Source organism: Suricata suricatta, chromosome 9 (assembly GCF_006229205.1).
Source record: "Suricata suricatta isolate VVHF042 chromosome 9, meerkat_22Aug2017_6uvM2_HiC, whole genome shotgun sequence".
NCBI classification, from domain to species: domain Eukaryota; kingdom Metazoa; phylum Chordata; class Mammalia; order Carnivora; family Herpestidae; genus Suricata; species Suricata suricatta.
In genome coordinates, this window is record NC_043708.1 from 8,948,419 (window position 1) to 8,960,487 (window position 12,069).

Consider the following 12,069-nt stretch of genomic DNA (forward strand, 5'->3'; position numbering starts at 1 on the left):
TGAGAGTTATTACCGGGGCGACTGACTCCTCAACAAACACATTTTCATAGACTTCTGGCATGGTGATTGCTTCCCGTGAAATCGTGTTTGGGTGATAATAAGTAAAATCAGCGGCGGGTTTACTGCATGTCCGACCTAAGCGCTTGCTGGCCGCCTCTGGCCGCTCCCGTCCTCCCATGCTGAGCGGTGCGTGTGTGCACAAACAATCCAAACAATCGCTTAGCAACACGAGGCAGGCAATTTGCGTGCGTTGCATTTGTTATTCGAACTGCGCCTGGCGAGGCGAGGCGATGCTTGTTTGTTTAGCGCCTTGCGGACACTTGTGGGTTTCAGCCCCGCAGAGGACACTCAGCTCGGGCACCGCACCGGTGACCGCCTTCCCGGCTTCCCGCCTCCCCGCGGACACTATGCAGCCTGCAGACTGAGGGACAACCGGGTTGGGGAGGTCCCTGCCTCGCAGGGGGTGAGCTCCCTGAGACACTGAATAACCCGGAGTAGAGCTCCGTCTGGGTCTCTGTGACCTCTTCCCAGAAAGCCCCCCTGCAAAAAGGGCAGAGCTTTCGGACTCTTCTTTCCTTATCTTGCACCCAGCTGATAGAGACCTACCCTGGGTGGGGGTGGGGACAGCATGAAGCTTTGCCCCATGAAAAGAACTAGAAAAATGTCCCAAAGCCTACCCCAGGTGACAGTCTCTTAGCCTCATTAATTCTCACGGTTTTAAGGGACTCAACAATTGTTGGCGTCGGTTCCATCAACTAAAAAGTACCACGACCTAGAGACGAGGGATAATTTGCAAGGGGGCAACGTTGTGTCTAGAACTCTCTGACTCGCGGTACAGTGCTCTTCCTTCCAGGACTGGGAGGGCACCATCAGAGGGCTGCAGAAAAGCAAGAGGCGAAGTCTAGGGGTTTGCTAAATCTCATTATTAAAGAGAACAATGTACCAAGTGGAAGGAGGCAAGATGCTTGGGTGGTGGGGGAGGCTGCATTATTTAAAAACTAAAAAGCACGCTCTTAAAATTTGTGGCGAAGTCTCCGCGCCTTGCTGTTCCGAGCACCTCTCCAGAAACGGACGAGGACCGCGCCTCGTCTTTTCCCTCAGCGCCTCCGAGGCACCCCGCTCAGCCAAGGTCTTAAAATATCCATGCACGCTCGCACTGCCCAGGGCACCCAAGCCCGAAACAAACGCGGCCAGAGTCGCTGCAGGACTTGCGGCCCCTAGTTGTCTTCCATCAATCGCCCTGCAGAATTCAACCCAGGAAAGGTTGGCGGGGAATGTGTGCCCGGAAACTGGCGATTTTTAAGTCTCGCGGAGCAAATGCCTAGATCCCTGGTTAGTGGCAAAGAGAAAGGGCTGCACTTCTCTCCCTAGACGTGACCTCTTTTAAGGACAGGGTCACACTCCACCGCCTGGGAGAATTTTTTGTTAAAAAAAAATCGATTGCCCCCCCCAAACTGAGACCCATCTCGGTCTCGCCCTAGTCTCCCCCTACAACTACGTCTTAGGCTGCTCAGCATCAGAAGCAAGGCTCCTGGGCCACGAGCCGGTGGGCCCGACGTGCAGAGTCCACGAGTGGAGGCCTAGGAGACGCGCCCGCCGCCTCGCTTCCCGCTGCCACTCCTGCGCGCCGCGGGCGGTGTGCGCCCCGGGCCGCCCCAAACCCCCGCGCCGCCCCTCTTCTGACCCGGGAACAACAATTGGCAAGTGCCCTTTCCCCTCAGCCCCAGCCGCCCGGGAGGAGGCAGCCCACAGACGTGGCCTTCCTGAAGCAACATCAGACAAGCCTGCAGGGACCCCAGTTCTTTAGCCAGAGAGCTACAGGGAGAGAAATCAGGCGTGAGTTAAGCGCGGCCCTCCTTCGGGAAACCCGAATTGCCCCCCAACCCGGCCCTAGGCTGTCTCGCTGGGGCGCCGCACCACCCCTTTCCCTGAAGCGGCTGGGGGTGGGGGGCGGGGGGTGCATCGCGAAGGGCCGAGAAAGGACAGTTCTGCGAGACTGGGGCTTCGCGCCGGGTCCGCAGGACCTCCTGGGCGACTTTCGTTCCGCGCGTACTGTCGCCTACCTTCTCGAAGGGCGCTCTGCCGCCTGCGCACCGCGTTGGGTTTGGATGCGCCTCGCAGCGCCGGCGGACGTGCGGTGCCGCGCGCAGGATCCGGCAAATCACCGCGGCCGAGCCCGGCTTGGGCCAGGCCGCCGGGGCCCCGGGAGTCCAGCCTGGGCCTGTCGGGCGACGAAGGTCAGCTAGGTGGCCTGTGTCAGTCGGGGAACTGGCAGGACGCATGGAGAAAATTCGGCTCAGCTGTTGGGGAACGGGTGAGGGATCCCCAAAGCCCTATTTTTGGATTGAGGACAAACAGTATAGGGGAGAAGACACCCCATTTCCAAAAGCAATTTTTACAAAAGAAAAGAAAACAAAAACATAACCTACCGGCACCCACAAAGGGAGCATCTGAAAGCATCGCTTCAGAATGCTGCTTTTGTGGCAAATTTTAAATAGCGGCTGAATCTGGTATCCGCTGTGTAAGGGCCTACGGGTTCCTATGGTAGATTTCAGACCTAAGTGACTGCAAGAAAAAAATATATATATGCATATATATGCATGTATTTTAAGAACCACAACACACCTCTTTCGTCGTTTTTGCCTTTGCAAATTTTGGCCTTTGCAAAAACAAAGGGGTTGGGGTGGGGTTAACCAGTTCCACTCGGGAGAAAAACCTCAAAATAAAAAAAAATAGAGGTGAAATTAGGCGGTGAGTGCTTGGGGGCTCGGAGGAAGAGCGGAGTCTTTAATCTTGCTTGAGAGGACGCAGCCCCTCGCATTTTCTAAAACAAAACAAATTCCGAAGCGGGAAGGAAAAGTAGCCTCAAAGTAAAACGGGCCACAATGAATTTGAGTTTCTGGCAGAGGAAATCGCACCCAATAATAGGACCCAATCTGAAAGGAAAAAAAAAAAAAGGGTGGGGGCGGAGAGGTCGGGCGCAAGGAGTTGTTAACTGCGCCGCACAATGGAATTAATGAGATTAACCGGAGCAATTAGGACGCCCGCCCAACTCGGCCGGCCCGCGGCGGGGCCGCTGAATGGGAAAGATTAGGTTAATTTCATTAATTTGCAATCCACAATCCCTTTTCTGGCCCCCGCAACCCCCTCCCCTTGGCACCTCCCCCCCTCCCCCGTCCCAAAGCCCCCCCACCCAAAGGAACAGAAAGGGCCAAATCTGGTTCTGTTTGTCATCTGCATATTACCAGGAACTAAATCCAGGATGACGTCGACTCAGTATAAAACCAACAAGAGGTTCAGCTGGTCTAAACTCCGTCCTACCCGCGGGTTGAGTTCAGCGAACACTGCAGCGAGGGGAGGGCGGGAGGAGGGAGAGCGGACGCAGGGGGCGGGGAGGGGCGCGGGGCTGCGCGCTCGCCCGCGCTCTCTTTCGGTTTGGTCGGCCGCTGAAGGAGAGAGGACCCCCCCCCGCCCCATTTTGAGGCTTTTTTCCCCGGCGCCTCCCTGCCGCCCCCCGGTCCCGGTGCGGGTCTCGGGGATGCCCGCCAGCATGTTCAGCATCGACAACATCCTGGCCGCCCGGCCGCGCTGCAAAGACTCGGTGCTGCCAGTGGCGCCCAGCGCCGCGGCTCCCGTCGTCTTCCCGGCCCTGCACGGGGACTCGCTCTACGGCGCCGGCGGCGGCGCCTCCTCGGACTATGGCGCCTTCTACCCGCGCCCCGTGGCCCCCGGCGGCGCAGGCCTCCCGGCCGCGGTCGGCGGCTCCCGCCTCGGCTACAACAACTACTTCTACGGGCAGCTGCACGTGCAGGCGGCGCCCGTGGGCCCGGCCTGCTGCGGGGCCGTGCCGCCGCTGGGTGCCCAGCAGTGCTCCTGCGTCCCGACGCCCCCAGGTAGGATCGCTCTCTCGCCGGCCTTCTCCGCGGGCCTGGATCCTCCGTCCCCTGGGCGTGGGTGGGCGGGCGGCGGCGCGTGCTATTTTCACTTTGTGCAAACTTTTCTCCTTGCGAAAATAAACTCTCCCCCACCCTCCTCGCCCTCTTTCCCCTCTCCCCCGATCGGGCAAGGGGGATTGTACACTTGCTGCAAACTTTAAGCGAGAGTTAGCGGAAACTGTAACTTAGTGCCTGCGTGGGGAGGCGAGGCTTTTGCGATTCCCTAGGTGGCTTGGCTAGTGTGCGCGTGGACGCTCCAGCACGCCTCCCCCATTTCCCTGCTTCTTCGGTTTCCGCGCACCCCCAATTCCCGGCACCCCCTTGCAGAGGATTTCGCAGTCGGCGTGGGTCGCGGGGCAGGCCGGCCCGGAGTGCGCGCAGTGGCAAGGAAGCCGGCTGACCGTGCGCCCTACTTTGTCGCAGGCTACGAGGGCCCCGGCTCGGTGCTAGTGTCCCCGGTGCCGCACCAGATGCTGCCCTACATGAACGTGGGCACGCTGTCGCGCACCGAGCTGCAACTCCTCAACCAGCTGCACTGCCGGCGGAAGCGGCGGCACCGCACCATCTTCACCGACGAGCAGCTGGAAGCGCTGGAGAACCTTTTCCAGGAGACCAAGTACCCAGACGTGGGGACCCGCGAGCAGCTGGCCAGGAAGGTGCACCTCCGCGAGGAGAAAGTGGAGGTGGGCGCGCCTGCTGGTCCTTCCTGGCGAGATCGGGCCCCCGCCGGGTTCGCTCGGTTCTGCTCCGGTCTCCCTGAACTTGAAAAACATCCCGTGGAGGCCCGGAGGCTGCTGGAGGGCGCTTTAGGCCCAGGAAGTTGAATGGAAACGCGGAAGCGGGAGCGAGTCTCCTGCCCTTTTGTTGGCGTGCGCGCGGGGTCCCCGGGTTCCGAGCCCACGCCCGCGTCACGCGCGGCCACGGAGGGCCCCGGGGGTGCCCCGGCCGTGGGGGAGCGCGCCTTTGAACTTAACTGTTGTTTTGTCCTCCGTTGCGCAACAGGTCTGGTTTAAAAACCGCCGTGCCAAATGGAGGCGGCAGAAGCGGTCCTCGTCGGAGGAGTCAGAAAACGCCGAGAAGTGGAACAAGACGTCCTCCAAGGCGTCGCCCGAGAAGAGGGAAGAGGAAGGTAAAAGCGATTTGGACTCGGACAGCTGACGGCCTCGGGCCGGCTGTGGCTCTTGACTAACTCGAAGGACTTGCACAGACAGACGATGCTACTTTCTTGCACACGCGCTGCCTTGCGGGAGGGGGCCGAGAAAGAGGAACGAGGAGCTGTAAATAGTGTACAGCCGGGAGGGTTGGCGCCGGGGGTCGAACCGCGAAGTCCGAGGCCGCCAGCGCCTGGCTCCCCACCGTAGTATTTATAGTTAAGTTAACGGTGACGACACAATAAAGTGATGGCGATGTAGTCGGGCCACATTCTGTATTTCATGCCCATCGCACTCCCCCGCTCTCTCCCAATCTGAGGCCCGGAAAAGAAATCTAGTAGTCTGTAACTTCAAAAGAAAAAATTGGGTAGCTCTGACCTCCGGGGGGGGGGGGTGGAAAGAAAGGAAAGTTTGGATATGAATCAGTCACAGGATGGATGTCTTGGTTTAAAATCTGCTAGGTCTTAGGTCTCTAGGAAGGGGTGGAGAGGGGCTTTGCCGGGCTGCCCCGGGGGTGGTAGCATTGCCCGGGAGACAGGACAGCATGGGGTCCGAGTTCCCCTTCCCCAGCGGGGAGAACCTGGACTCTTCCACCTCACTGCCTAGGGAAGCTCAAGCAGGAAAGCAGGATCCGCTTGGGAGCTGGGAGATCCTGGGAGCCTCTGCAGAGCTGGCTCATTGGTCCCTGTTCCCACGAAATCCCCAGGCCTGATGGTGGCATTAGCTGGCGGGCATACCTCTTTCCCAACACTTTTCAGGATCTTTCCTCCTGGCCGCTCTGCCACTCCCCTTCTTACCAGGCCGCATTTCTGCCCCTCGACCCAGCTCAGCATGCCCCCGCCTGGCGGGTCTCAGCTGCAGGCCCCCAGGGTTGAGTGGGGACCCTGGCCACACTGGGCTCATGGCGCTTTTAGCCCAGGCGTTCGGGGGTGGCCACACATACGTGCCCTGAGTCCCGTGGGCCAACCGGGTATCAGAGCGCCGGGCCATGGCAGTGACAGGGCTGACGCCTTTGGTTTTCTCCTGCCACCGCCGACAGCCTCCTTTCTGCATTAGACGGGGGCCCGCCGCCTGTTCGCGTCAGCGGCCTCTGAAGGACCGGAGGAGCCCGGAAGCTTCTTGGTGCTGGCCAAGCGCTGGGGCCAGGGATGAAGACCAAAGAGCATGGGGCCGGCGTTGGGGGATGGAGGCCAAGGGCCAGCAGGACTGGGCTTGAATGTTTTCACTGTATTGATTTTACAACAAATCCATTTTATAGATAAGGAAGCCAAGGCTCAGAGAGCCTCCTGGCTTGGCTGAAGTGTGTGCTGTCCAGGGAGCAATGACCTTGTGCTTCCTTTTCAGCCCCCTGTCTCCGGGATTTAGTACAAGGTCCCTCCGGCGGCGGGGGCGGGGGGGGGGGGGGGGGGGGGGGGAAGGCTGTGCATCCTGGCTGTGGAACCACTTTCCCAGGAGGCGATATTTTTCCTAAAGCTTTTTTATGTTTTGAAAGGTAAAAGTGACCCCTGCGGCAGGTGAAAAGGCACTTCTGAAATATGGAGTGCCTCCTCGTTACCACCTTTTTAATAAGGAGTATCCCTAGATGGAAGTAGGAGACGGCCAGGTCTGCCTCAGGAGTCAAGATTGCCTTGGTTCATGTGTGACCTTGAGCAAATTACCGAACCCCTTGCTGTTATGGGCTGTAAAATGGGCATGACCATAAGGTCAGCTCCCCGGGGCTGGTGTGGACATTGAAGGTACGGACTCCTGGGGGATAATAACTCGCATGGGGGAAATCATTCAACACGGCTACTTATTTTTTTTAATCTGTACTATTATGATTTATGTTGTATCAGACCCAGCACTTCAGGATCTTGTATATTCTCCCATTTTACCTCTCGAGAATTTCGTGATGGAGAGTTTACGCCAGTTTATAGATAAGGACGTTATGGATCAGAAAAGTTAAATACTTCAACAACATTCGATTTTAGAAAACAATCATCTTTGCCCAAGTGAGTTTTAATACTATGGTTGGACATGTTTCCACTAATACCGGATCTGGTGAGAGATACTCGGGGACCGTCATGGGAGGTTTCACATGACATTTCAGATGAATCTTTAGCCATGGCTCTTCTGTCTATTTCCTAGACCTCAGGCTACCATGGGCCTGGCCTGCACTCCTCCTGCACTGCTGTCCCTAGGTGTTGACCTCTGTCCCGTAGGAGAGGGGTGAGCCTGCAGGGGGACCCAGGAAAACCTCTGACTTCTACCCTTCCCAGGGCTCCGTTAGTCTAGAGCATTCTGAAGTAGGACAGAAGCAGGCAGCATCATTCCAGCCTGAGCCTCGGACATCCTGGAATTCATCAACTTCTGTATGTCTCTGTGTCCGTGACTTGCACTTGGACTCCCTCTAAACGGGGATCTTCCTTGCCCGCCCCCCCCCCCCGTTAATGATCTGCATTTGTCTAATCTCAGTGGTGTCCATGTCAAGTGATGGGGAGAGAGAAATGCAGGACGGGCAGGGCCTCAGACATTGTTCCCCCAGAATCACCTGGGGGAAAGCCAGGACAAGTAGAGTGTGCAGGGGGTGTGGGGAAGGGGGAGAGGGAGGAAGACCCAGAAAGCTGGGGAAGATGCACAGTGGTGGCAAAAGAGAAATCCTCCCTGTCTAGGCCCCCACGCTGGAGGGTCCTGCAAAGTACTTCACCTTGGCCCAGCTCACGGGAGACAACCCTGTCTGGAGAGAAGAGGGAAATGTCAGGATGGCCTAATTCTATATAATCAACCCACCTTCCTGCATTCCCCGGTCAGCTGTGAGCCTCCAACCCTTGTCTTAGCCTGGCTGCTGGAGTCGGGGAGGGCCAGGGAGAGTCCTGGGGGAGAAGGCACTGGGGCTTCAAGAGTCCCTGGGCCTTGTAATTCTCTCTGGTGGGAATTTGGATCACAGTATTGGAATGTGGTGTGTGTGCAAGGGGGCAAAGGCATATAGAGCAAGGGGCCTGTAGCCTGTGCCACACCTTTGCCCCCAAATGAAGGTGTTCTTCCCATTTGACAGTTGAGCAAACTGAGGTACAGAGTTAACACAGAGGGCCAGAATGAGAACGGTCGTCTTCAAGGGAGAAGGCTATGTAAGTCACGCTGCCTCGCAGATCTGAGTGTTCTTTTCAGTGGTGATACAACCATGTGTAAAAGGTCACCAACAGCAGATGATACAGGAGTGAATGCACTTGCCCCTGGGGGACATGGGAATTAATGTGCCTTAAAGTGGCAGGAAGATTCTGGGAAAGAATGATGACAATGAAAGCACCTTGCAGGAGTCCGGCACTTTCCCCTCCAAAGGTCTTCCACATACATCTCTGGCCCTCGGCTTGTGTGGGGGGAGTGAGGACCGCAACCCATTTTGCAGACGGGAAGTAGAGGCCCAGAGAGACTAAATGCCTTGCCTCGGACACATAGTAAATGGCGCAGCCCGCCCTGAAAACCCCAGACCCAAGCGCACTCTCCCACATACCTCTTGGGGTGGTAGCAAGGTATGGGGTAATGGCTTCCAGCTGCCAAGGTCACCTGGGCCAAGGAGGGCCCTGGCTGCAGGCAGCTGACAAGTAAGGAAAATGGAGTGTGTGGGGGAAGGAATGGGATTCTCACGTTCTGGGTGTGCTGCAGAGTGTGATCTCACTATTTTTGCAGCGAGCTGTGCGTGGGTGGTGGGGGGAGAGGGCTTAAAAACGATCACTTCATAAACTGCATCCCTGGGCATGACCATTCCTGAGTCAAGTTGCCTTTTACTGACTTTTGAACTTGGAGTTTGTGTCTTGACGTGAAGGACGTCTTTTTAATGGGTATGTGTGATTTCTTTTTCATCTCTTTGTGTTGGGGAAGGTTGGGGGCTGGGAGGTAGAGGTCATGGGGTGCTCTTTCTGAATCAAATGGGGTTTTCAGTGACTCAAGTAAAACTAATCACTCACCAAGACCTCCCCGCCAGAGATCCCGGTCAAGGGCCTCAAATTCACTTTCCCTCGTCATTGCACACTGCAGGTGCAAACCTCCACCTTAAGGAAGACAGAATTCCAGGCTGGGGAGGAAGGGTGACAGGGGCCTGCGTTTGGATGTGCTCCCCATGTGGAGGGACCCTGGAGAGCTTCCTTCCTCACCTGCACTGCACAATGGGCTTGAGTGGAGGATTAGAGATAATGTAAGAACCCAGCAGAGTGTCTGATGCATTTATTATTGCGTGCTTTGAAAAACACCCTCAAATTGTCTGGATAAAGCCCTGCATAAGTAGGCTGGAATTAGGAATGAAGGAATGCACCTTGTTTTTAATTGTTGCTGGTTTAGGAGTTTATGGGTGACTGCAGGACACAGACTGTAATGAAATTAAATTGACTGCCATGGATTTAAGACAAGGAAACATCTGATAAGGTAGAATAGGTTGTATTCTCCCTAAGAGGTTTAGGACAAGGAGATTTAGAGTGAAGGAGAGAAGCTGGCCTGGGTTGGGATCCCATTTCCAAGTTTTATGAAATGACCTTGAAGTTTTCCAAAAGTAAAATGAAAACAAAACGCAGCCACTAGTGCAAAGCTCCTTGAAAGTTCTGGAAGAAAGAGAGCCAGCTGGGTCTTTTGGTTGCGGGGCTTCTCATTTGTTGGGGGGACAACGGTGTGTCCCCTGAAGCCTGTCCCCAGAGCCATGTGACAACATAGAAGACCTCTGACTTGGTTTTATATCTGGGGTGGGTGTGGGGGAGGGAAGTGCCATTGTCTTTGCAATCCAACGACCCACGAACCGAACAGGATGAATTGTGGCATGTTGTGGTGTTTAAGAAAATTTTTTGTGTATGTTTATTTTTGAGAGAGAGACAGAGTGTGAGCAAGGGAAGGGCGGAGTGTGAGCAGGGGAAGAAGCCGAAGTGAGAGAGAGGGAGACACGGAATCCGAAGCAGGCTCCAGGCTCTGGGCTGCCAGCACAGAGCCCCATGCGGGGCTCAAACTCACGAACCGCAAGATCATGCCCTGAGCCGAAGTCGGCCACCCAACCGACTAAGCCCCCCAGGCACCCCATGATGCGGTATTTTTAAGTGGGTCTATAATTTTTAGATCCCGGCAGCCCTCATTTGTGCTCAAGTGTCCAGCCCTGGGAAGCATCACTGGAGAGACATCTTCAGAATCCCTCCTCCAAACCCTCCTCTCTCTGTTCGAAGTTCATTTTGCTCATACCTTCTGTTTTCCCAATTCTGAGTCCTAATTCAGACTCCTCTGGAGTCCGGCTGACCAAGTCAAGCACCCCCGTCCAGCTGAGGGAGCTGCGTGAGTGTTTGTCGCCCCTCTCCTTAGCCTGAGCTGTTTTGAAGAAGCTATAATTAGTGAGATAATTCTAGCTGCGATAGACAGAGTTCAGAAGAGTCCATGTCATTTCCTCCCTGACCTGCCGGGTGTATAGAGCTGAGCCCAGGAAATGCTTCTGCCCTGTTGCGCTGTCGGGGAGGCTGACTGCAGAAAATGCCAGCGCAGGTTAAGGAGACAAATTCTCTTTGTTAACTGAGTAAGGCTGAGCAACTTCCCCGGTGTGGATTGCTATGTTCCCAGTGCTCAGAACTAACACATAGTAACTTGTTTAAAAAACATTGGGGGTGGGGGCGGGATGGGGAGGAGGGGGTAGAGACAAAAGTCTCTTAAAAGGATTTTTCAGAGAAAAAAACTCATGATGTCCAGCATCCTGCAGTGAAAATATAGCGTGCTGCAGGTGCGCGTGGCCACAGGGCTGCGCGGAGAATTGCTACACGGGGAGGGGGGGCAAGGGCATCTGGCCAGAGAGGGGGACCTTGTGGCTCAAGGGGACCCCCGCATCATCATCCAGGTAGCAGCTCACGGCAGGACAGCCTCGGGGCCCGTGTGGTCTGAATCACACCCGCCCATGTGTGACCAGCCAGCCTCACTGGGACTGTCCGCTTTCATCGCATCCCAAACAAACCATTGACATCACCGGGCAAGGACAAGAGACGCTTCTTTCCAGATGGGGTACAGCTAATCCTCCTTTGAAAATCCGCAAAGTGCTAACTCTGGGACCAGAGAACTAGAACGGCCCTTCTCCGAGAAACAGGGAGGCCCGGCGCATTTGGAAAGCCCCCTCTGCGAGAAAGACTCGGAACTCTGTGAAGTCGAATCCCAGCTGGCTGTTTCATCTGAAGATGTTGCGACTCGGGGCCAGATGGTTGGGATGTTAGGGGGTGCGCATGTTCGACGTTGTTTTGTACTTGAGGAATAAATATTTAAATCTGAAACCAAGTGAATCACTTTCTACTGAAGTGGGCAGGGCTGGAAAGTTGCGTGTGCCTGTTGATGTCCCCTGCGGTCCTAAACGTAACCCCAGCATGCGTGATTCCTGCCACCTGGCTCGGGACCTTCAAAGGAGGGGTGTCCCCCCACCCCGTCCCCTGGGGCTGGTGCAGGTCACCAGGAGCTTGGTGGTGCTTGCTCCTCAGCTTTAAGGTTGCTGTTCTGTTTCATGCCTACTTTTGCACCAAGATTCCCGAGATGCTCCGGTGAATGTAGAGAGAGCCTCCCCCCCATCCCCCCCTCTTTGTCTTCTGCTGGACGAAACCCCCTTGGTTTTGTTTCACTTTCGGCCTGTGGGATAACTGGTCTCTGATGCAAAAGTCAGAAGATGAACACGTAACCCTTTTCCTGACTAATTAAAGCTCTGAAAAGGTCGTAGGTCTTCATGGCTTATTTTTGTCTTTATAGAAGACGTGCCTGTGTAGTTTTGTTTTTTTTCTTAAAGAAGGGAGATATTGTTTACAACTCACGGTCAGGGGAGCGGAGAGTGTTGTAAAAAAATATATTTTATGTTAGTTCCGGGATTGACAGTTTCTTAATCATTTTCCTGGGCATGTCTTTAATCCCTTCTAAGCCTCAGGGGGCAAGGTGGAGGTGGTTACTGGCATCTTGTTCAGAACAGTGTCTGTCTCGACAGCTTTTGTCCTGTGTCTGGCCTGCGTTGTTCTGCT

The 12,069-nt window shown here is 55.6% G+C and overlaps 1 protein-coding gene across 2 annotated transcripts; it reads left to right on the forward strand.

Annotated features, from left to right (window-relative positions):
- The first annotated feature begins 3,366 nt into the window (after positions 1-3,366).
- Positions 3,367-11,343, forward strand: GSC (goosecoid homeobox). 2 transcript variants are annotated; one of them, XM_029951755.1, is made up of 4 exons: positions 3,367-3,893; positions 4,359-4,618; positions 4,938-5,064; positions 10,920-11,343. In XM_029951755.1, exons 1-4 carry the CDS (start codon positions 3,539-3,541, stop codon positions 10,961-10,963), a joined length of 786 nt encoding a protein of 261 aa, XP_029807615.1. In that variant the 5' UTR covers positions 3,367-3,538; the 3' UTR covers positions 10,964-11,343. The 2 variants fall into 2 exon arrangements, with proteins under 2 accessions (XP_029807615.1, XP_029807616.1); XM_029951756.1 differs by lacking the exon at positions 10,920-11,343 and having other exon boundaries at positions 3,382-3,893; positions 4,938-5,346.
- Positions 11,344-12,069: the final 726 nt, after the last annotated feature.